The sequence below is a fragment of the Acyrthosiphon pisum genome, chromosome A1, assembly GCF_005508785.2.
Source record: "Acyrthosiphon pisum isolate AL4f chromosome A1, pea_aphid_22Mar2018_4r6ur, whole genome shotgun sequence".
Lineage (NCBI taxonomy): Eukaryota > Metazoa > Arthropoda > Insecta > Hemiptera > Aphididae > Acyrthosiphon > Acyrthosiphon pisum.
Window position 1 is genome coordinate 97934707 of NC_042494.1, and position 26558 is coordinate 97961264.

A 26558-nucleotide genomic window follows, 5' to 3' on the forward strand; every position below is an offset into this window, starting at 1 on the left:
GACGACGGAATTACACAACGAGTGATTGCAACCGACGAGTGGAAGGGGAAAAATGGGCGGCCAGCACAAACATATATTATTATTATTATACATTGTGGAAATTGATGAAAAAAATAGCGTTTTGCTTAATTATTATGTTAATACTTTAGCATGTAACTAAGGCTGTAATACTCCGATAAACTTTAAATTTTCACAGAATCATCTACACACCAAACTGAGCTATTCGTGAAAGTTTCAAGTCAATTGGTTCATTAGTTTAGGCTACAGGGTAGTCGACATGATTTTCGTAAAACAACATTAGTTAAATACAAGTTGGTTCTCTCGTGTAATATACACCGTCGTCGCGCGCTAGTTTCTTTCTTTTTTTACTTAGCTCTGCGCCGCGACTGCGGCGTTGGATAGTTATTATAGTTACCTACTTATACGAGTACCTACCTATATGAGTATATTATTCATATGTGCGCACACGTCAGGATAGGCAGATGACCATTCTGTGAACATTACTTTTATGTGTATATGATTGTGTCCCTAATCCCTATGATATAGATATTATGTGAACAATAGAAGTTATGTATGTTACACTAAATTAATATTTAGGTAGGTACCTATAACTTATAACGTTGGATTTGAAAAAAAATTACCATATAAATTAAAATTTTATCTTATGACTATTATCAGTTATAACACATATTTCTATAAATTAAACCAAAACACATATGTATATTTCAAGTACCCTATATAGGTATGAACCTATTAATTATAATTATTCTACGACCGGAGACTGGAAAAACAACGACGACGTTTGTATCTCACGTATTTTATATATTTCTAATTCGGAACTAAAATATATTTTATATGCGCCTACAACACTTGGATAGCACATTTTTCATGACATTAAATATTTATTTAAAGTCTTAAAAGTAAATTTAAGCCCCAAAAGAATATGAAAACCAATTTACTTTAAATATCGACTATTTCGACGGATTCCGTGAGGTGTATTCATTTCGACGCCAACGAGGAAACGCTCCAGAATAGGTACCCAAGTACACAGAACTAAAATATTGTGATTTATGAAAAATAAAATTATACGGAACGCAGTAAGTTTTTTCTTCATATCTGCTTTGCTTATTGAAATTTTAGAATTTTTAATCGACTGCGTCTTCTGCAACGACCATTGAACTATATAATAACTATTATTATATAATAATAATATAATAATTATTATATAGTTCAATGGCTACGACTTTGAGATTTGCCATAGAATATAAAAGGTAGATATTATTTGAACATATTTTTTTAGTATTATCACAATATATTCCTATAATTTGTCATGAAGCTAACATAAAAAAAAAATTAGACAAAGCTATTGAACTAAATATAGAATTTATTGTGAACTGTGAAATTCACAATTCAAAACAAATAATTAAATATAAAACCATAGACTTTTTTTTATTTTCATATATCAAAAATATCAATAAACTTTTAAGGGGAGTTAGTATCAAAGCATCTAACGATACAATCCAAAAAATGGCCATTGAATACTATAGAATACATAGAACAAGAAAAATTAAAATTAATAAAACTAAGCAACTATTATAATATCTCCTCTCTTTAAATTGTAAATATATATTAATTTAACTATTTCATGTCTTATTAAAATTTATTATATGCTTATTATATTTATATGCATAGTATATTATGTTATTTTACATTATTACATTATTATATAATTATTATATGTTACTTTATTTATCCAACATTATAATGTCAATATAATATACAAATATATAAAACTAAACCACTATTATAATATATCCTATTTTTTTACTGTAAATTATATTATTTTAACTATTTCATGTCTTATTACAATGTATTTTATTTTTAAGATAACCCTAAATATCATAATATTATTATAATTATCATAATTTTTATAATATATATACCTACATAGTATATTAGTATATGTTATTTTTCATCATTACATTATTATATTATTTTGTAAATTGAAAAAAAAACAAATAATTTGTATTATTAAACTTTGTTTTAAATGTTTGTTGTGTCAATATATTAAAAAAATGTTGTATTTTATATTAAGTAATTATGGGTAAATTAGTGGTATAACCACTTGAATCCATAAAAACGTCGGTGTGGTCAGTCCCAAAATTTCTATTTTTTAACTTATCTCCTAAACTATGATAGCTAGAAAGTTGGTTGATAACTCTTTAAAAAGGGATTATCAAGTAGATACTAAATATGGAATTAAAAAAAATTTTTTTTAATTATTTAATTTTTCACAGATAAAAAAAGCGCAATTTTTCGCTAGATTTTCATTTAGCGAGGTAGATTTCCGAAACTGGAGAACGGATTTTGTTGTTTTGTGGTCTTGTTAGGTTCACATTGGCTAGGAAAAGTGCAGTGAAGATTTTCAGAACTTTATCTCCAATCGTTAATTCAGTACAGAGCTGTAAAGCTGAAAAACATCAAAAAACGCCCGATAAAATTTGTTTTAATTTTTTTTAATGTTTTGTAATGAATTAACTATTAAAAATTAAGTTTTGAAAATCTTCACTGCACTTCTCCTAACCAATATAAATCTAATAAGACTCCAAGCAACAAAATCCGCTATCCGGTTTCGGAGATCTATCTCACTAAATGAAAATCGAAAATGAAAATAAAAATGATTTTTATGGGGCCATTCACACCGACATTTTTCTGGATTCAAAGTGTTATACGTATACCGCTTGGGTATGATATCAGTTAATAAATGTCTAAAAATTAAAAATCAAGAAAGTTTACATGCCTATCCTTGACTTGGCAAGCGTTTTTTTTTGTGTTTGATCGTTTTATGTGTACACGATAAGTACCTAGTCGAAATAAACCTTCGTTTTCCATACATAATAATATTATACTCTATATATAGTCATATTGTTTATTTTTAAGTTCATTGTATTCAGTAAATAATACAATAATATACGAAATTGTATTTTCGAATAATAATTTATTGCTTGTATTAAGTACTTACTTACGCCATAATAGGGAACTAAAATTATCATTTATTTTATCGTTAAAATAACAAATTGTGTCAACAATTTAATTTTGGGATGTGTTTTGTGTAGGCATAATAAATGTAATTTTGATATTTTTAGGCTACTGTCAGATCAATTTATGAGAATCCTTGCATTTAATTATTTTTCAGAAATAATCACTTAATAGTAGGTTCTTACATACTAGTCGATAAAAAAAACTATTTACAATGAATATTAATAGTTAAAAGCTATTAAAAAATTTAAATATCCATTATTTGTAGATAATAATTAAGACTTTAATTATAGCAGTAATCGAGTTCCTTTCACAAATTGTTTTTTAATTATTTTTAATTGCATTTATACTTTTGGCATTTATCCCCAACAGACCTATAAATAATCATTCAATGATGAATTTAATAGTTATTATATTAAGAGGATGTCAGCACACTATTCGTTTTCTCTCTCTAGCCCACGCGCAACATAGACAAAACGCATTTACGCAAAATCATTTTTTCCATGCGTTTAAGTAATCTTAGAGTAAAGTCACCTATTACAAAAAAGATAGAGAACAATATTTTTTAGGGAATGACATATCGCTTTTATATTTTATTATTATTTGACTTTGTATTCGACTTTCAAAAAAAATAAAAAAAAATTGTAAATTTAAATGATGTTTAAATTGTTTTGTGACAATTTTTAGACAAATCGATATGTCATTCCCTCAAAAGTAGGTACTTATTACTCTCTATCTTTTTTGTCATGGGTGACTTTATTTTAAGATTACTTAAACACACATAAAAAATGATTTTGCGTAAATGCATTTTGTCTATGTTGCGTGTGAGCTAGAGAGAGAAAACAAATAGTGCGCTGACAGCCTCTTAATTGGATTATAAATTAGAATATATTATAGTTTCCAGCTTCTACTCATAGGCGTGCGCAGACATTTGTGGCAGGGTGGGCCAAGTCAATAAAGATTAAGAAACCTGAACACTGATGAAAGAAACAATTATACTTTAATTTACCTACTCGTAATCACCCACTATTTAAGGCACAAATCATTCATATGATAAAAAACAGATACATATTTTTTTTAAATTAAAAAAAGAAATATTTTAATTGTCAACACGATTTTAAATTTTAAATAAATACAATTTCGCAATCTGTAATGGTAATATGTTATCAATTTTATTTTTAAAGACATTTAATTTATTATCATTGATTATCAATGTTATTTTTCACCTACTTAATTAATGTTCTGTGATTTAATAAAAATCAAAAATTGTGATCTTAAATCATGTATTACTATGTATACCAATTTCGGTACGTCTCGCAAGGTGGGCCACGGCCCACCCGGCCCCCCCTGTGCGCACGCTTATGCTTCTACTACATTATACGTTATATTATTATGTTTTTAATTTTTAAATGCATTCTGGCCCCTTGCGTCGGTTACCCAGATACATATCACATATAATATATTAAAATTGGTACCTGATGCATAGGTAATTAAATTATTTATACGTTTTAAATCATAAAATACTTATGAAGTATATACATCCACATATGTATGAACTATAATAACTATATAAATATATATTAATCGTATGAGCTATATAAATTGTATAACGATGCATCGTTAAGTATATTGCATATGTTTTTCAAAAAAACTTTCAAAAAAACATGAATAATTCCTATATTTTATGTCATACGTGTTTATCTAGTAAATGGTACCGACAACTGTACAATTTTTTTTAATCATAATCCGTTTTGAAAACGTCCAGAAAAGAGTACGTAATACTGTGTCTTGATAGCAACAAATTTATACTTTTCAAATTTAAAGTGTTTTATTATATTATATAATTAGGTACCTATCAAGAATAATATTTATAGTGAAATATATGATTGCAAAATATTTAATAGGTACCTATATCTAGTATAATAATTAAATAATCTACACTAAAATAGGTGTAAATTGCAAATAAACTAATAAAATATATGAGGTGTATAATGTATTTATTATAAAATATAATGATTAATAATATTATATTTTTTTAAATACTTCGAACAAACCTAAGGTGTTTCCCGGAGTATATAAAATAGTATAATATTATGCAAAAATAAGATACGTATTAAGCTTGGCTTAGGACTGTTCGGGCTCGCGTATATTTCGCAGTGATTACACTGACAGTTTACAATTGACATTATGTCATAATCACAATTAATTATTCATATAAAAATAAGTATACAGCGTGTTCGAGCCGAATAGACGACCATCGTCTAGATTAGATCCACCGTTTAATTATGTAGGAATTATAGCCTATAGGTACAAGGTACCTACACTATAATAACTATAGCTATTATAATATATTAATAGAGTCGGCGTTCGGTTCATACGCATCTGCGTAATGAAACTTAAAGATTTGTTTTTTATGATTTTGTGGTCGGCTTGCCATTCAGGCTGCACTTCTGTTATTTTTGTCTGGGCACAAAATAATTTGCAAATACCTACCTATATTTTATGCACTTTTATCACAGACATTTTATGTTAAATCATATTATCAACTTATTGGTCCGTTAAACAATAAGCTTAAGCACTATAAATAATCTCAAGAAATGTATTTTCACTCTGTAGGTAACTATGATATTGTAGAATTATTATACTAGTCGGTAACTATATCCTAGGATATTTATAGCCCCCATAACATGGAATTTTTACCGGGAGGTAACTATATCCTAGGATATTTATACTCCGCTTAACTTGAAAATTTAACCGGGGGGTAAATATATTCTAGTATTGTATAATATATTCTAGTTAAAAATTATTGAGGATAATAGAATTCTATTACACCGGGCACGCGTCTGGATCCAAAGATAAACACTCTGCTGACAAATCGATTACCAAAAAATTGTAGGCAAACAGTTATTACAATTAAACCGCATAAAAAAAAATCTAGTTTGTTGGTTATTTTGTGTGTTGAAACGAAGAGGGCTTGCAGCACCGAAACCAAAATGGGTGCACATTTTATCCGGAGATGACGCATGAGTATCTATATAGTTTAATACTTTTTTGTATGTATCAATCAGCCCCTTTTTTGTGAGTACGCGCATAATATTTCGAAAAGTCCATCTCAACGGATATTAATATGGTTTTCATTAATATAGATCGGTTGAGTCACGGCCCACGAAGAGCTAGGGAAGGTTTTAATGTATAATTTGTTTGGGACAAATTAATTGGGTGGTCAAATATAATAACAATAACATCCATTTATATAAAAATGAATGTTTGTCTGTATATCCTTTTATGCATTCCTAATTGGCTGAACCGATTTTGATGACATTTTTAGTTTTTTTATGTGTTTGAGTGGATCTCTAGATGATTATTAGATTCTCAATTAGATCCGGTAGGTGCAACCCCTGAAGGTGCTCGAACAAGGATTTTGAGATTTACGGTGGGCATTTTTGTTTATAAATGGTTGCTATTGGTTATAGGAGAAATAATAAGTAGAAATTAGTATATTATTTGTATATTGGTTGCCAGTGGTTAATCGGGAAGATAAAGCATTTATTACGGGCATCGAGAGGTGTGCGGGATCAACTATAATATATTATATTATAATAAATTAGAAAAAATATATTTATTAAAAATACAAATCTTTGTCCTGAGCAACGTCGGGTGGGACAGCTAGTATAGTAAAATAAAGGTAAAATAATATAAATTATAACCTATACAGATTTAATTCTTAATAATGTATTTTAAGTTTTTTCAACCCCTATAGAAGTTATGCAAACGGAATATTTATTTTTTTTTGTTTACTTATAGGTTTGCCATTGGTTACAGTGATTACACACTTATACACAATACCTAAAATATTTATAAATTAAATGCTGTTTGTAAGTAATCATTTGAAAACGGCAGGACCTACCTAATTTTAAATTCTTAGTGGAACGATGAATGTATTGGTTTTACAATGATGTGTTTTTTTTATTTACTAATGTGTGTGTACACGATAAGTAGTCGAAATAATGTTTCTTCTGTATCTTGTTCACTGGGAAAGTGAATATTGTTGGTGCATTGGGAAGGTTAAAATCCCCAGTAATTTTCAAAAGCGTCATGAAAAAACAAAAGAAAAATTAAGGAAAAACGGGAATTTTTACGCAAACTGATTTTTGGTATAACTTTAAAACAAAATATGGCCGTAGATACATGACATTTTCAGTGGTTGTTTATATTTCCATTTTCTATACATGATAAAATTTTCAAAATATCTTGAATTGTTTTGAACTATTTAGGGACATTTTCAGTTTCCAATTAGTTTTTTTTTCTATGAATGTCAATAAAACTTAATTATTGAGTAAAAATACTTAAAAATTTAATACAAGGCTCCTACTATATTGTTACAATGACATTTGAAAAATATTAAAAATCCTTAGTCATATTTTTTTTTGTATAAGCATTTAAAGTTCAAAAATTGACAAAATATGGAAAAATCACGAAAATTAGCAAATTATTTTGAGTTAAGAATTCGTAAAAAGTTTTCTTTTTAAATTTAAGATTTTAAAATGTAATACAAAATTCCTTATAAGATTATCTACTTTTATCAAAAAAAAAAGTGTCTATAAGAAAGTCAAATTAAATTTTTATGAACGTTTGAAATTCAAATTTTTGCAACATTGGATATTCACTCGCTGTCTCATGTAACGATTTTCTTATTTTGTTGTAATTCAGAAACGAATAACTGTAGATGCATGAAAATTTCACTGAATGTTTATTTTATCAATTCTTATACTTGACAACATTTTCAAAATATTTTTACATGTTTTGAGTAGTTTACGGACAATTTCATATTTAAATTTTTTTTTTTTTCGTTATAAGTACCTAAGTGATATTGAGATATGATTAATTTGGAATTTAATATAGGTAATTTTTTTATTAATACCATAGATAAGTAGGTACATAATATTATGTCTTATACCTAGACACTGACATACAGTCTCCGCTTAGAATCATTTTTCTTATACAATGATATTATATTATATCATTGAATTCAAATTTAATACCATCCATTACACAGTGACCCACTTGTAACCTACTGTACAGCAAGCGACATCCACTTGCCCACGTTTTTTTTTTTAAATGTTTGTAATTGTCCGACTATGATTTATATAGAATAAAAAATTGGAAACGTTGGCCGAAAAATAGAAAAATTCGGGGAAACTAAATTTTTGGTTTTGGTTATTAATCTATAGGATGATGAGTATAATAGTAATAGTATAAATAATTATTTGGTTCCATATAATTTTACCAGCAATAAGTATTACCTGCTGCCTACTGCCTAGTCAGTAAAATGAAATAAATATAACCGTCAAATATTAAATAACGAATGTTAGCAGTGGCGTAAGAAGATTCGCTAGCGCTCCTGGCATACCCAGGAAAAAGCGCATTTTTAACGATTAAAAATGTATATAACTATTAACTAATACCACAGACTATATGAAAATAGTCATAATAGTCATTTCATATAGTCTGTGCTAATACAATATTGTATAATTATCAGTTATTTTTACAATGTAAATTTCAAACTTTAAACATTTTCTTTTCTTGCTTTAAAGCCGGAGAATTCATCGATAATTTAGTCGCATGACATTTTTCTAGCAAATTCATGTTCTATGGATAAAATTGCCATGTTTGTTAATCTCTTGTCCAATAGTTGTTAACTGAAACTTCTTTCACAACGAATCCATTGAGGTCCTTGTCGTATTTGATTGCTAAATCGTTGGTTAATATGACTAACTATTATTACTAAAACTACAATTATTTTCATCATGTGGGTAGTAGTTTTGATTAGAAGAGATTGCAGGACCATGTTCAATTAAAATAGCTTTTAACCTTGGTAATATTTTGGTAGAATAAATATAAGTACTATTTTTGAAGAACAATTTGCTACCCCGCATAGGCACAGAAGTGAACGATGTTGGCTAATAGAATATAAAATTTGCCATGAAATCAAGTTATATAGTGTGAGGGAAAAGTCCCCAGGGTACTTAGGTGAAATATGTGCAACTGAAATTGTCTTGTGTCACTGTCAAATATGTTTGTGCCATATTTCAATTTTTTAGTATAAAGAAACTGTAATTTATGAACCATGTAATTGGTATAGATGAATAAGTAATTAGTAATTACAATAACAAGGTTTTATTTAATCTATGGTTTTTCCTACATTATATTTTTTGCATTTCATGAAAATATTATAGCACGTTTATTTTACTGAGCCATAAAGTATATTAGTTATAAAAAATACCATTCAATTTAAATATTATTTATAATCAATGAAAAAACTAGATATAAAAAAACTAACGGTATTGGATATTGATGATACTTTAGAAAATAAAAATTATTATTAGACATTAGTATATAATTTGATTTTCACTACATCATAGCAATAAAAAATAATAATAAATAAATATTTACGAGCATATGATTTAAGTGTATATATAGAAGTTTTTTTTATGCAAAACATACATTTTAAAAACTAATAACAAAATAGAACTTAGAATAGTGTTACTCAAACAAACTACAAAGAATAACCTAGTTATTAAAACCATTTAAAATAGAACTAAAAGAAATAATATAAAAAGTAAGATTTTAATTTAAAGACTTAAAAAGTCTGACAATACACTACTGAAGTGAATTATAATTTTAAATGAATTCTAGCTGTACTCATGATAGAAAACAATTTTAGGCTGCCATAGAATGGGATACAATATATTATGCAAAAATGAATCTTTCTTATAAAAAAACAAGGTATTGATTATTTACAAATAATTTGTTCATGACCCAAATAAATCCACTAATATATTATAATATATGTATATTTAATTATAAACCAATCTCATTTTTAAAAAGCTAAATCTAGTTTTAAAGATTTTGGAAAAAAAAATATTCCTAAAATAATGTCACAAAGTATTTCTTAAACTTACACTAATTTTAAAGACTCACACACTAAATCTAAATTAGATGTTTATGAATTAGAATCTTCATCATCTTCATCGTCACTTACATGCTTCTTTTTTTTCCGTCTATTAGATGTTCTAACTTCAGACCCTTTACCACGAGGTTTCATTTTCAGTTTCAATTTAACTGAAGAGGAAGTGGTATCAGCATCTGAAACCTCGTCTTCGCCTAAAACATTAAGAAATAATTTTTAATACTCAATTATTTTAGTATCTAAATAGAATATTATTTGCAAAAAAATATTATAGGTTAAATATATAAATTATGATGATTAACAGAATCTCAGCACACTCTCTGACCTACACACAATACACCAAATGTACCTTCAGTAGAACCAACTAACCCTATGTTGTCACATTTGTATTAGAGTGAATTCACCTTTTAAAGTTAGTTAAGAATATTATATGTGTTGCCACAATGACTATTTAGTATTTTATAATATTATAATATTTATGTAAGTTATGAGCTTAAATTATTATAAATTAAAAAAAATGCTAATAAATTGCATAAAAATTAAGATATCCTAAAAAAGCCAAAGTAGCGACACAGGTAATGTTAACTTAAAGTTTGATAATAGGTGAATTTACTCTAATATTAAAATTAACAATACAGGTTGGTTTTGCCAATTGTAAAATTGCTGTTGCGCATGAGTTAGTGAGAAAACAAATTGTGCGCTGACATCTTATTAACACTCACAGGTGTTGTTACACAAACACAACAAAGAAAATCTAAAACCGGGTTCTTACTAGTTTGTTTATAGTTAATACAAGAGCAAATCAAAATATTATCGAATTTGTAGAGGAAAATATAAATTTCATATTATATCATCATTTGATAATATGGGTGTTGCCATAAGATAGATAATATGTATCGGATTCTTACTACAGTTTAATTATAGTTAATACTATACTCTATTCAGAATAAGAACAGCCTTGCACTGCAACTAGTTTTCGTTTAGTGCAAAGGTCGGATGTCGTCCCCACTACGGCGGCACGTCATGCGCTGCCACGGAATGAAGCCACGCCCATGCGCACATGGCCACCGAAGGCTGTTCTTATTCCGAATAGAGTATAAAGCAAATTTACATATTATGAAATGTATATAAGAAAATATAAAATTTACTCGAGTGAAGAGTTATTTTTCATATAATTAAACTGTAGTAAGAAACTGATACATATAATTGTTATGTTATGACATCACCCATAATAACAAATAATGATAAAATATGAAATATGAAATACTAATATTACTCAACATTACTATTAGGATTTGGAGTTGTAAGCAAAATTACTTTTTGTTCCTTCTTCTGGTCCAGATTCTGGAATATCAGTTGTTTCTAAACGTTGACGAGAATTTGTGAAAACTGATTGTAAAACTATTGAATCTTCATGAATAAGTGAAGCTTCTTCATTATATATCTGTGCATTCTTACATAACTGTACAAAGTCAGCTTCAAGTTCATTTAAATCTGCATACTAAAATTAATTGAATAAAACAATATATATATAAATAGTATAAATAGTATAGTATAGTATAAGGTAGCTCATAACTATTACACTCTTAACTACAACATTTTTTTAAATGTTTATTTAAATAAAGATACAATACCTTTCCGTCATCAATTTTTGCCACAATTTTTTTAATATCCATGGGTTTTTTTATTACTTCATAATAATCAGGTAATTTGTGTCTAGATGGTAATTTCATAAAAGGCTCACTCAATATTCTGGAATCGGCATCTGTATATTTTACTACAATGTTCATAATGGTTTTCATTTTTTTTCGAAGTTTTATTTCTTCAGGTCCAATTGTTTTACGTCGTCTAATTGGTGGATCCTCATCATCATCTGCATTTCTTTTGCCCCTTTTCTTACCACGGTTTCCTTTACGGTTTGATTTAATTTCTTCTTCTTCGTCATCTTCAAAGTCATCAACATTTTCATCTATGGCCTTCAACCATTCTTTTTCAGTCAAGCTATCAGTGTAATCTACTTCTTTACGAGCTCGAGAACCACGTCCCATAATCTCTTCAGAATCTTCTTCATATGTCCATCTTTCCACCTTAAAAATTAATTTTGATTATAAATCATTTTTTAAATAGTTTTAATATGAATAAAAATAGTACCTCATCTTCATCCTTAACAAGCCATTCTGGTAATTCTGATATCTCAATTAATCTTGACTTTCTATTTGGACCAAATTTGGCATCTTCTCTTCTACGTTCAAGATCCATTTTTTGGAATGATTCAAATTCATCTACCGATCGAGCTATCATCTGGTTTACAACTTCATCATCAGGTACTTCATTTTCTTCCTAAAAATAGATAAATTATATTATATATTCAATTACTTGAGCTACTAAAAAAATTTACTTCATCATCTCCATCATCTTGATGTAGAATAGATTGTAAGAATTGTTGACGCTCTGATCCAGTTGATTTTTGATCAAACATACCAGCCTGGATAACTTTTTCATCCATGTTTAACTTGTATCTGGCAGCAGCTAATATACGCTCTTCAACTGAATTTACAGTCATTAAACGAAGAACCCGTACTTCATTTTGTTGACCAATACGATGAGCACGATCTTGAGCTTGCAAATCCTATGAATAGAAAATATTAAGTGTTAAAAATATATTAAGAAGTTAAGTTATAAACCATAGGTACATAGTTACAAGTGGCTTATAAAATAATTATTACTTGATGTGGGTTCCAATCAGAATCAAATATAATAACAGTATCGGCTGCTTGTAAATTTAATCCAAGACCACCTGCTCTTGTACTTAATAAAAATAGGAAATATTCACTGCCTGCACTATTGAACTTCTTTAAAAGATCTCCTCTATCTTCAGCTTTAGTAGTACCATCCAAACGCAAGTATGCAAAACCCCGCCATCCTAAATAATCTTCCATAATGGTCATAAGTTGGGTCATTTGACAAAACAGTAATACCCTATGATTGGTGGCTTTCAGTTTCGGTAAAATTCGATCCAGTAACTCAAATTTTCCTGACACTCTGTATAAATCCGGTCTACAAATACAAAAAATAAAAATAAAAAATATTTAAGATAATTATCAAATGCCAAATATAATTATAATATTCTGATTCTCTATTAAAGTTACCCTTGAACAACATTTCCAGCAGTTCCAATATGTTCACAATATTTTTCTTCAATACTTTGGAACATAAATGGATGATTGCACAGCTTACGCAATTGAACAATGGTATTCATGAGAGCTTTGGCACCACCTTTACCTTGTTTGCCTTTTTCAGCACCATCAGTTAGTAATACACCTTTACTCTGCATATGTTTGTATAAAACTCGTTGCAAGCCAGACATATCACATTTAACAATGTATTCTACTTTATCAGGTAATTGGGACTCAACTTCTTTTTTCAGACGTCTTAACAAGAATGGACGTAATACTTTATGAAGACGGCGGATAATCAAAATTGTTTCTTCTTCATTTAATTCAACCTAAAAATATACAAAATAACAACAAAAAGTTTTACACATATTATATTATTTAGTTTATAATAAATACCTTTTCTCCAGTGGTCGCAAATGGTGCATTAAACCATTGTTCAAATGTTGAACATGATTTAAATATTGAAGGTAACAAAAAATTAAGAAGAGCCCACAGTTCAGGAAGTTTATTTTGCAGTGGTGTACCAGTTAACAGTAATCGGTGTGGAGCATTATAATGAGTGTTTAAGACTTGTGTTAATTTACAGTGATGATTTTTCATACGATGACCTTCATCTATAATCATGTATTTCCAATGAAGCTAAAAATATTATATTATTAAAATTTATATACAATTGACTATATAGTATTTAAAATTTAAAATAAAAATATTATGAAATAAATACTACTTACTTTAGCAAGAACTGATTTATCTTTTATAACATATTCATATGTAGTTAATAAGACATTAAATTTATTAGATCGCATTTGAGTCTGTAATGTTCGACGCATAATTGGAGAGCCTTTATAAGCCACAACAAAAACAGATGGAGACCATTTTTCAAATTCCAAAACCCAATTTGACATTGTACTAAAATTAAAAAAAAATATATTTAATTTTCCATCTCATATGTTAAGGTAGGTCCTTAAGTATATTGATAACTGATAAAAATATCCAAATTTTAGAATATTGGGAAATTACTTCTGCAAATATTTCAGTAAAATCTGAGTAGTATATTTATATACGTAATGTATTCAGGGATAATAAGCAAATATCAATGACACATTTAAATTTTAATTCTTTGCAATAAGCTGTTTGAGACACTTGGTCAGTACCTAACCAATGTATCAAATAATAGCATATTCTATAGATTATAAATTATATATTTTTGTACTTTAAAGTAGCAATATCTGCAGTTATTAAAAATAATCCATAAAAGCAAATTTATGTCTGTTTGCCTTCATTAGCTATACTATTTTTCTAATGTACAAACAAGTCCATAGGGTCAGCTAGTATAATATGAAAATAAATAAGTATATCAAAACTGATAAAAATATTTACTAACATTTAAGTGTTACAAGTATTTGGTATTGCAATAATCATAAAATACTGAAAATCTATGTAATTACTAATTAGTAACAATAGGTACTTATTAAAAAAAAAAATTGAGTATGACAATTATTGATACCTATTCCAAATTAAATATTATGTATATATTATGTTAATTAAATATATAATATTATTACTCTCATGTTTACAACTAATGATAAATATAAAATAGTATGTTTATGTATTTGAATTAAAAACATTTTTAATCCTAAATATATTAATTATATTAGTAAATAGGTACTCCAAAGAAAAAGTAATTATTTTAATTCAGTTGTTCTAGAAATTTATATTTTATCATACATGACTTACAAATACTATTTGCACAATAAAATGTATTAATTTTACCTTAACTCATTGTATATCAAAGTTATTAATACTTACGACAATGGCACAATAATCAAAAAAGGTCCATTTACTTTTTTTCTTTCCATAAGATGAGTAATAAGACCTATTGTTTGAATGGTTTTTCCTAAACCCATCTCATCAGCAAGTATTCCATTTAAATTATTGTTAAATAAAGAGACTAACCATTCAAGACCCTAAAATTAAACAATGTCGAAATAAAAATAAAATAATTTTTAAATTAATAACTAATGCTATTACCTTTATTTGATATTCTTTCAGATTACCATTAACTAAAATGGAAGCTTGTTCAGTAACACTTTCATGAATAGTATGAGCAATACTGAAAAAAGGTATGAATAATGTGATTAGTATACGTAATCATTAATTTTTTTGTTTATAGGTTCCAAACCTATAATAAGTATGTTCTTCTGAAGCATTTTTATATTCATCATCTTCCATTTTGGTTTTTTTAATTGGTTCTTTTTCTTCAACAATTTCCTTTTCAAAACTATTCTTTTTGATTTTTTGGTTGCTTGATTCATCATCTTCTTGTTCATCATCATCCTCATCATCAGACTCCTCCATTACTTCCCAACCAGGATGAGCATCCAACCAATTGTTCAATTGTGATGCAAGTGGAGCTTCTTCTCCTTTAAACATTCTTCCTGTGATAAAAATAAAAATTTTAAAATGTTAGACAATGCAAAAAATACATTTATATATATAAATATATAATTATATTAATATATATATATATATATATATATATATATTACCTGTAGAAGGTTCATAAACTGAAACGTGCATATCTGATTGCTGAGAACTTTCATCATGATCCTCAGGCCCATCACTCTATTAATTATAAGTGAAATAAGTATAAGTTATCATGATTCTTAAAGATTTGGGTAAGTATTAAATATAAACTCACCTTCTTCTTTTTTCTTTGTTCTTCTTGTTGCTTACGCTTCTGTTCTAATTTATGTTCTTTGACCATCTCTGTAAGATTTCCAATATACTCATCAGTTTGGGAGAGAAGGAAAGCCAAACGTTTATCTTTCTTTTGATCAATTAATTTTCTATAAAAAAAAAATGTTAGTAGTTTTAAAGTAATGCATGAAACAAAAAAAATTAAGTTATACCTATAGCCTTCTTCATCTTCAGCCATTAATCTTCTCATACGCTCTTTTTCAATTCTTTCTTGTTCTTTCTTCTGTTCTCGTTCAGCATTGGCATGATAATTAAGAACAGCTTTATTGAGACGTCCAATTTTTGCAATATTATTTCTATGATACTCTTTTAGATCTTTGCAATGTTGCAATATAGTGCTAAGATATTCTTGATGTTTTTGACGTTTCTTCCTTTCAGCTTCCAACTTTTGTTGTTTTTCTAATTTCTCTGTTGCTCTAGCTTCTCTTAGACCTTGTCTTTTTGTTCGTTTATATGCTTTTACATTAACTGCAGTTTCTAATGTAGTATCACGACGAGTACAAGCGACTACTTCAGCTCTTAGTTGTCTTTGGAAATTCAATACTCTTAAAGCTCTAAGTTCAATTTCTACTTTAATTCTTAGATCATCACTCATCGTTGTTGGCAAATTACTCAATTGTTGTACACGGTGTGCAATACGCGCAGCCAAACGGTTTTCACGTTCTTGTAATATTATTAAAGGATCTAAACCAACAGGTTTAGGGCATGATGTGGTTCTATTTTGTTTAACTGGAGGAGGAGGACCCTGTGCTTGTTGCTGTTGTTGAGAGGGCTGCTGCTGCTGCTGCTGTTGTTGTTGTTGTTGTTGTTGTTGTTGTTGTTGTTGCTGCTGCTGTTGTGGTTGAGATTGTGGTTGCTGCTGCTGTTGCTGTTGTTGGGGTAGTGACTGTGGTGATGGTCCATTTGTTGTAGGCATGTTGGGCATATGTGGTGGTATACCAGCCATTTGTTGTGGACCAGCCATTTGTTGTGGACCACCCATCATAGGCTGAGGGACTCCTCCTATAGGTGGTTGACCAACAGGTTGAGGGGCATTTATTTGCTGTGGAGCTTGAGGTATTCCCGGAGCCATACTAGGAGGTTGTTGAGGTCCATTCATTGATACAGATGGAGGCTGGTTTGGTGGTGCACTTTGAGGGTGTTGGGCACTTGGAGGAGGTTGAATTTGTGTTTGTGGGGTTGAACCAGGCTGAGGCATTCGAACAGGAGATTGTGGAATAGGACCAGGAGGATTGGGCTGTCTTGGAGCATTTTGCATTGGCATTGGTAATCTCATAGGACCTCCCGATGATGGCATTGGCATACTGTTTTCTACAATTTCTCCAGGTTCTAGTTGTCGATGGTGTGCTGAAGGTACTGGTGGATATCCTTGAGGTGAAGTTTTTCCTTGAACAGCCATAGCTAATTGTTGAGTTAAAGGTTGTTGTCGAGCCAATAGTCTGTATGCCATTATCTGAACTCTAAGCTGTTGCATTTGGGCAGGAGTTAAATTGTTTTGGGCTACTGGTCCATTTGGCCCATTAGGATTTGGGGAATTCTGTTGAGGCGAAGGGGGTTTATCTGGATGTTGAGGAGGATAATTTCCCTAAAGTAAATTATATTTTCAATTGAATTATTAATATACATTTTAAAATGGAGAGTAATTGAAAAGTGCAAATTAATATTTAATATTGATTGACTTACTTGTATTGAAGAAGGAGGTCTTTGGTTAGGGTCCATATTACCTTGTCTCGCCCTAAGTGCCAATAATTGAGAGTACCTTGGGTCTTCTTGCAATCCTTTTTCTTCCATTGAATCTATTGCCCTTTGCAATGCATTTAAATTTTCTTGGGGTGGTCCACTGGGCTATAAACAAATTATTTAATATAAAATCAAGAAATATTTACTGGTATATTACATATACTAAAATAGATAGATAAACCAAACCTAAACATGCAATTTATAAATAATAATAGATACCTAGTCGTTTATCTCATTCAAAAAAAATATTTAGATTGGATCCCAGTAAGTAAATTATATAATAAAATATAAAACCACGATTTGTATAATAATTTAAAATCGAAATACCTATTCACAATTACAATTTATATCAAAAATTGAATTTATTATTATATGTAGTATAACACTCTGTAGCCAATTTAATATAATTCATAAATATTTTACTAATAAATACTTTGTTGCAAGTTTTATTAGATTAATAACATCAAATTTTAATACATTTATATATTTATATTCATAATAAAATTTTTTATTAATGTATTTCTCTAAGATTGAGAAAAACAAATTTAACCAGGTATTTAACTAATAAGTTTCTAAAATCGATTTGATTCTCTATAAAATATGCAATTAATTGCATGGCGGTAAGATGAAATCTACTATTATTCTAAAAATTACCTATTTACTGAATAAATATAGAATATGGTGATGACATGTTTTGAAATTACCAACTAAGTAAAATAAAATTATTACATTAGTGTATTCATTGATTTATTCATTAGATAACAACTAGACTTAAAACAATGACATTTGTTTTGTTTTTAATATAATATAATAATTGAGATGTTATAATATTTATTATTTAACACACTAAATATAATGTAGTCGGAGAATAATAAATGAATCAATTCTCAATGTAAACTACATTGCGTATATAATGCATATGACTGTATGAGTTATGACCCATTTTGTTCAATCTAAAGATCAAAATATATAAAAAAATAATAATAAAATAACTAACTACATTGTACAGACCTACCTATATTATTTATTAGTATTTTTAATTTATCATTTTGGTCACACTTCACAAGTTTTATAATGTATTATATAATTTTAAAAGATAAGAAATGATAATAATTTATTAGATTTGTGGAGTTGCAGACCACTTAGAGCCCGTTTTATTATCATAGTTTAAACCTTGGTTACGCTTGAACCACTGATTTTACCAGCAGAATTCGATGGTTTAACCCTAGTTCAACAATTGTAATACGGGCACTTAGAGAAAGTTTAAACATTTATTTATTTTTAAATTGTCAAGTCTAATTATTTATGTGGCACATCAAATAAATTAAGTTATAAATTTCATTGAATCAATTTAAAACTATGGTTGACATGCATCAATGTTATAGTCAGGCACTTAAAATTGTTTTGGAGGCAGGTGAAGTAAGTTTTATTCAGATTTATTTTATAATGCCAAAAAATAGGTATATTTTATCAAAGCAATATTTTTTAGTTGTTGTTAAATGGTTTTAAAAGCCCAAAAGAAATATCAACTAAAAAAAATGATAAGGACTTTGTAACACAGTACGACAAACTTATTGAAAAGACAATAATTGACAACATATTACAACTATATCCAAATCATAAGTATTGAACATTTGATCATTAAGAACATTAGTTATTACTTATTATCAAAACTTATAAAAAAAACCAATTGTGTATAGATTTATTGCAGAAGAAAGTGCTGCAGGTAATATTTTGACGGAAGAGCCTACATGGATACTTGATCCGATTGATGGAACAACTAATTTTATACAAGGATTTCCATTTTGTTGTATTTCATTAGCATTGGTAGTAGAAAATGAAATAATAATTGGAATAGTTTATAATCCAATAATAAATCAATTATTTACTGCTCAAAAAGGGCAAGGTGCATATTTGAATAATGAAAAAATACAAGTGTCAAGTACTGAAGGTAATTTAAACAAAGCAGACAACATTTTGTTTTTAACTATAAATATATTATTATAAGCTTATATTATAAAAGGTGGAGTAATAGAAACAAATAAAAATGATTCATATATAAGTGGACTCTGTACACACATTTGTTATCTTTGTTTTATAAGTAGTAATGTACAGTCAATAGTTTACATATTGTATTGATATTATACACTATTCAGGATAAGATTGAACCACATTGCGCATGCAGACTGAGCCACCGAACAGTGCCTGGCGCCCCATGCAATGGCTATGCGTTCTATGATTGGCCGAAAGTCATTGCTGGACGTAGTCGATCGTCGACGGTGGTGCTGACCGCCGTGCATACGCTCCCACCTGTGCCCGAAATGCGTGAAAAAAACCTGTTTTGGTCGAGCGAGCGAGCGGTTCAAACTTATTCTGAATAGAGTATAGAGTAGATTACAAAAAAGGTTGTAAAGATATGTGTTATTTTTATATTATAATTAAAAATGAGTTATTAACATTTTTAAAATATAATATTTTAGACTTGCTATTTTAATTTTCTTTTAAATTATAATATATAAACCTCATTGAGAAACAGATCATGTTAATTGTTATTACCTTTAAATGTAATACTATGTCTAATGTTTAAAATAATAAAACCAAATATGTTTGATGAATATTAATTTGTCATGTTATGCACTTGTAAAATATGCTGGGGTGCAAATATTATTTTCGATGCTAAAACCGAATATACAGTTTCAAAAATGTCATAACTTGTTTAAAAATAATAATATCAATAAAATCCAGTGAGATACCTTAGATAATAATCTTAATTTTTAATTTTACCGTGGGTTACTCTAATTTTAAAAATATCAGATTAAATAGATTATTGTTGACATAAACTTTGCTATGTTGCACGTTTGTAACATTTGTGTTGTATCGTTGAACTAAGGTGAAACCACCAAATTCGGCTAGTAAAATCAGTGGGTTAGGCTTAACCGAAGTTTAAGCTATGATTGTAAAACAAGCCCTAAGATAGATACAACACATGTGAGTGTAGCGTCATTCTTATCAAAAAATTCACTAGATGAATATGACTAAGTCATTGTATACACTTTTATCCACCAGAATATATTTTAATTCTTCTAAAAAACAACTGGGAATTTGTAAATTAAAAAACATCGGTATTATTATAGAATTTATTTGCTTGATATACTTATTCAGTGTTATAGCATGGTTTATTTATTTTGTTTACAGATCTTCAAAATGCCATGTTTGGACATGATATAAATCATAAAATTAGTATAAGGAATTTTCGTGGGTAAATATAAATTTTAAATTATAGATTAATATATTATGATAAGTAACTCATTGGCATGGCCAGGGCATGTTTTTAATTAAAATAAAATTATTGTTATAGTCTATGAAAGTTTACGATTATTTATTCAAAAAGTAATAATATTAAATGTTTGTAACTTGGATCGTTTTGATTTATTAGTACTCAGATAATTAAAATTAATTCAATTTTTTTTTTTTAATTTCAAATATTATTAAGATTTTTGAATTGAAAATGTATAAACATTCACTATATTATACTTAATAGATCAAGATCATTAGGATCAGCAGCAATCAGTTTATGCTATTTGGCAATGGGAGCAGTAGATATAATATATAGTTTTGGAAGATTGAAATGTTGGGATGTAGCAGCAGGAATTCTGATTATCCAAGAAGCTAAAGGCATTGTACTCGATTCAAAAGGTAAATATTCTAGTAAAACACAATATATTATGTTAAGTGTATAATAGGATAACCTACATCCTTTTTTTAGGAAGTCAATACAAAGACATTATGAATGCTGATATACTCGCTGCTTGTACAAAAAAACTAGCCGAAAACTTTTTGAAATTAAAAAATTTCAATATTTAACTTGCAATTTTAATGATTTAGTGCCGTTCTTACAATGTCCGGTTAAGTGTCGGGTCGATCAACTTTAAAGTAATAAAATATATAAATATAAAATATTCATTATTATTTTAGAAGTAACATTTGAACCCGTCATCTTGAAGGTAATCTAAATAACTATAGACAATGAGTAAAGACTGAAATTAAGTTATATATTAAATAGTGTAAAGTTTAAAGTTCTTGTCAAATGCTAATAGAAAATATTTATAAAAAACACTGTAAGTTACTTGCTGTACATTTTGAAGGAGTGTTGTAATCACCATTATATCTATAATAATATCAATGCAACTATCATAATTACTATACTATCAGCTAAAGGGTAAACAGACGTTTCATCCCAGTCAGTTAATAAAATAGGACATTTGGCACCAGGGAAGAATTATGACATTATTTAGCCATAAGTATAAGGCATAGTTTACTTAAATTATTTAAAAATTAAATTTGTCTAATGAAAATTATATTGTAGGGAATGAATTTAAATTTAATAATTATACTGAAATTTAATATTTGTGAAAAAGAATAAGTAATTTTATTGTAAATAATTTTTATAATATGGTGCCTATTGACATTTTAAATTTAAAACAGATAGTGACTGAAATATCAATAACATTAACATGTAATTATGTAAATGTACCTAAATGTATTATATTTTTAAATAGTTACTTAAATTATTTAAAAATTTAATTTCACTGACACAAATATCATATATTACAGGTAATATATTTTATATTTAAAATTTTTTATATAAATTACAGGTACTGACATTTTACGTTTTATAAAAAGAATTGTAATTCTAAATGAAAAATAAAAATAGTGATTTAAAATACCAGAGAACATAATGTCCTATTTTAATAATTGATGGGGACCAAATGTCCACAATTATTACAACTAAAGTCATTGATTAAATATTTTATATTTTTATTTATTTATTTGTATATTAAATCAATGCTAAAGGCTATCCGAATTTTCAAAGATTCTTAAAGATGTGTACACTGATTTTCACTTGTTAACTTCTAGTATTTAAGATTAAATGATTATACAGTTAATTGTAAGTATTATTATTAGGCATTAAAATAGGTTATATATAAAAATATCCACCCATATTCGTTAAAGGGATCCTTGATTACATAGGCCTGCTGGATCAATTTAAACAAATCATCGGCCCAAACACTTTCTCGTGCCAATCGACCTCAACTCATCTAAAAATCAAAGACACCCCAGATAATTACAAAAAAATCATTCACTTTCTGAAACAAATCAATGCTCAGTACCACACATACCAGCTCCATTCTGACAAACCTTTAAGGGTGGTTATAAGAAACTTATATCTAATACAATAACTGACATTACAGCAGCTCCAAAACAAATAGGTCTCACGGTGAGAAATGTCACCAACATACTTTAAACTAAAACTGCATTGCCCATGTTCTTCGTTGACATAGACCCTAACGGGAGAAGCGAAACTGATATCTTCTCTACTACTTCTATTTTGCATACTAAAATAAAAATAGAAGAGCCTCATAAAAAACGACAGATACCACAATGCCAAAACTGTCAAAGCTATGGTCACACTGCGCATACCCACCCATGTGTGTTAAGTGCAGAGAAGAACACCCCTCTTCCTCATGCACAAAATCCCCAGATCTACTAGCAAAATGCGCCCTCTGTCAAGGGGCACACCCAGCCAACTACAAGGGATAATATATCAAAAAATTTTCCGGAAACACAACATTAAAACCTCAAACAAGAAAACTCAACAACCACCACCATTCAATCCCAACGCTAATCCTGATTATCATCAGCAACCTCCTGCCACGAAAATACACCCAGGTCACATACGTATGCAAATGTAACTGAGGGTCACCAGCCCGCTAACTCGAACACTTCAACAAACCTCAATGAAATCTCACTTTTAAAATTCCTTGACGAGTTCAAATCTATAATAAACCCCCTTATCTCTCTCCTTACTACCATCTTCTCAAGTCTCATTAGCACTAACAATGCCAAATAATAACGCCACATCTCATTCTCTCCTCATCCTTAATTGGATGCAAACTGTGACCCTAGAAGGCAACTAAACGTTCCTGGTGTCGTGACCTCCTTAATTTAAATATGTATGTACCCCTACTTCCCCTTTGCCTTATATTCAATCTCATTCTCTCATACTTGCACACTTAAAATAAACTCCGACCCTTAAGTGCCTCCAATGGGTGGCTTTTTATATCCTGTTCTCTCAAGCCATGTCCTCTCCTCCATCATATACGCTTATTGTAAAATAATAATTACAGATTGTGTATTTACTAATAAATGTTAAAAAAAAATATATATATAAAAATCTAAAATATAGTAATATGTTAATATGAAAAAAAAGGATTTTTTTCAGCGATGAATGGTTTTCATCTACTTTGTTAAGAGGATGTCACACTCGCATGTGTTGCCTTCGTCTTACAAATGTACAACATAACAAAAACTGTTTTGCGTGGGACAACTTTTATCTTTCTGTGTTTGTAGTAGTGGCTCCAAAATGTCTGAACATTTAGGGTGGGAAATTATCTATGCAACAGCAAATATCAACTATATTTTAGCTAACGTAAATACAATAAAAGTTATTTGCTTCTGAACATTTGGTTTTTTGTTTTATTCATTTGCTTATAAAAAATGATTAGATAGTGCTATTAAAAAAAGAGCACGCTGTTGCAGAGATAAAGTTCTTCTTTACAGTTTATATGTTGTGAAGATTTGATAGTTCTATAACAAATATTGTGCGAGAAAAGTTATCCCGCGCTAAACAGCTTTCGCAATTTTGTACGTTTGTAAGACGGAGACAACACATGTGGGTGTGACATACTCTAAATTTTTAAGAGGACACTACACCCACAAATGTTGTCTCCGTCCTACACAAGTACAACATAGCAAAAACAATTTTGCGCTGGATAGAACCACTCAGTAGTAGTCTGTTGTGATAGTTAAAATTCAAAATTTATATAGGTACAATATAGTTCAGAACATTATCTGTGAAATATCGTTTTTAATTTTTTGATATCGCTCAAATAAAAAAGTTTATACTATATTTTAAAATTCATTATTTTTAGTGTTTTTCAAACTTGAAAAACTTTTTTTGTAGTTCCGCAACCGAAAAAATTATAACAATACTTCATAGCCAAAGTTCTTTTTTATGTGGTAAAAATTTTGTTTCTAAGTTATGGCTGTAGTCTTCTTGGTTCTTCCCCTTGCAAAACAGCTTTTTCCATGTTTTACATTTGTAAGATGGAGATAATAAATGTTGGTGTAGCGCCCTCTTAAAATTACAATGTACCTAATTACTAATAAGGTTTAACTTTTATAATTTATTTATTTTATAAGGTAATAGATTAAAGTTTAAAGTTCAAACAAGTAAATAAGTAATTCATCATATAGACTTTTTTCATAGCAGTTAGGTTAAGTTTACTTACTAATTAAACCTATAAATTACAATTTCAAATCGTACCCAGGTATTGTAATTTGCAATGCAAGTTAATAAGATTGATGATTTATATCATTACATAAGACCACTATTAACATTAGGTATACTATTTTAAGTTCATTAGGTATCTAATTCACAACAGTATTGTATGTTGCTAACTGCTTAAGAGGATATTTAACTAACATATTTTGTTATTAATGTAAATTGATTTAAGTTTTATTTATTCTTTTACTTTGGTGTCTATGTGTTATTATCAAAGTTAATATCAAGTTAAATTTTTAAATAATTTCAAGTTGTTATTATAGAGGTACCTAATATATTGAATTAACCAGGTAAAAAAAAAAAAATTAGATTTAATCTAATACTGTAATGCTAAGACTTAAATAAGTGTACCTACCAACTGAATTTGTATTCAACAATTTTCCAACAAAAAACACCGATAATTTAAATGTTTTTGAAATATTTCTTAAATATTCATAGGTAATTGGTTTTAATGAAAACATTTAACTATTAATTGTATTCATATATGGTCATGTACTGAGTAATTGAAATTAGAATGTACTTGAATGCCTGGAGGTGGAAATGTTTGTGTGCCCTGCTGCATGTTAGGAGATGCCGGCGCACCCGATTGGCCTGGCGAATAATTTTGTGGTGGCAGCGGCTGAGGAGCGGTAGGTGGCTGTTGCTGTTGAACTTGTGGCGGCTGTTGTTGTTGGTGTTGTTGTTGTTGTTGTTGTTGTTGTTGTTGTTGTTGTTGTTGTGGTTGTGGTTGTGTCGGAGGCGGCGGTTGATGATTGGGCCCCGGAGGTCCCATCGAATTTGGCGAGGGGCTGGCCATTTCCGAAAGCACCTGAAAACACAGAATATTTAACTACCTGATTGGACTACGCAACAAACTATAGCGCGAAAATATAATAATACATAATTAACATTAATGTTCTTACCCAAAGCCTCTAAAGAACGCAGATGAAAATGACCGTCGAAACCTAACAATTGTCAATTAACAAAATCAATAGAAAACAGAACTTGTTTAAAGATAAAAAAAAGTCAATCGTGAAAACCACTGCATAGTGTATAGTGTATACCGCAAACGAACCGAGTACCGAGTGACACGATAAACAAAACACAATTTCAGTGTATTTGTTCAGCTACATAAAACTACTTTTATCGTCGGCATACAGACAACACTGGTAAACAACTATCGATTAATATAATATTTAAGCTTCTCTTTTCAAGGCGCAACGGAAAATGACCAAGTGACTGTGAATTTGCCTATCTAAAATTTGTTTAGGCACTACACATTTAAAAGTACCTATCTTATAAATTATTATTAGCAGTAGTACTTTTGGAGTCTTGGTAATCCAAATTAGAATGGCAATTTTAGTAAATAAGTACGAGAATAATATTATATTATTAAAAAAGGTGGCAGTAGGTACCTACTCTGCGTCTCTACTGTTGAGTGAGTTACCGTAATAGATGTGTTAAATTTGAATTTTTCAATGCAAATCGT

At 28.7% G+C, this 26558-nt stretch overlaps 2 protein-coding genes across 3 annotated transcripts; one reads left to right on the plus strand and one right to left on the minus strand.

Annotated features, from left to right (window-relative positions):
• Positions 1-9397: 9397 nt before the first annotated feature.
• Positions 9398-26150, minus strand: LOC100163098 (ATP-dependent helicase brm). 2 transcript variants are annotated; one of them, XM_001947837.5, is made up of 18 exons: positions 25993-26150; positions 25611-25898; positions 17629-17790; positions 16098-17530; positions 15887-16034; positions 15735-15810; positions 15368-15623; positions 15217-15298; positions 14995-15152; positions 13917-14094; positions 13582-13824; positions 13159-13514; positions 12736-13066; positions 12408-12638; positions 12161-12349; positions 11644-12096; positions 11327-11510; positions 9398-10203 (listed from the first exon to the last, which is right to left on the minus strand). In XM_001947837.5, the coding sequence occupies exons 2-18, from the start codon at positions 25884-25886 to the stop codon at positions 10043-10045; spliced, it is 4917 nt and encodes a 1638-aa protein (XP_001947872.2). In that variant the 5' UTR covers positions 25887-25898; positions 25993-26150; the 3' UTR covers positions 9398-10042. The 2 variants fall into 2 exon arrangements, with proteins under 2 accessions (XP_001947872.2, XP_016659294.1); XM_016803805.2 differs by having other exon boundaries at positions 10097-10203; positions 11291-11510.
• LOC100169259 (inositol monophosphatase 1-like) lies at positions 18911-21642 on the plus strand. The gene is made up of 6 exons (NM_001162348.2): positions 18911-19104; positions 19175-19308; positions 19386-19636; positions 20881-20944; positions 21227-21381; positions 21452-21642. The coding sequence occupies exons 1-6, from the start codon at positions 19045-19047 to the stop codon at positions 21547-21549; spliced, it is 762 nt and encodes a 253-aa protein (NP_001155820.1). The 5' UTR covers positions 18911-19044; the 3' UTR covers positions 21550-21642.
• Positions 26151-26558: the final 408 nt, after the last annotated feature.

Excerpts from the sequence above, each read along its gene's own strand:
- LOC100169259 (NM_001162348.2), top strand. The coding sequence starts at position 19,045 with ATGGTTGACATGCATCAATGTTATAGTCAGGCACTTAAAATTGTTTTG. Across the intron at positions 19,309-19,385 it reads CAACTATATCCAAATCATAA|ATTTATTGCAGAAGAAAGTG; the intron begins GTATTGAACATT and ends AATTGTGTATAG. Across the intron at positions 19,637-20,880 it reads ACAAGTGTCAAGTACTGAAG|ATCTTCAAAATGCCATGTTT; the intron begins GTAATTTAAACA and ends TTTTGTTTACAG.
- LOC100163098 (XM_001947837.5), bottom strand. The coding sequence starts at position 25,886 with ATGGCCAGCCCCTCGCCAAATTCGATGGGACCTCCGGGGCCCAATCAT. Across the intron at positions 17,791-25,610 it reads TTCCACCTCCAGGCATTCAA|CCCAGTGGACCACCCCAAGA; the intron begins GTACATTCTAAT and ends ATTTGTTTATAG. Across the intron at positions 17,531-17,628 it reads GACCTCCTTCTTCAATACAA|GGAAATTATCCTCCTCAACA; the intron begins GTAAGTCAATCA and ends AATTTACTTTAG.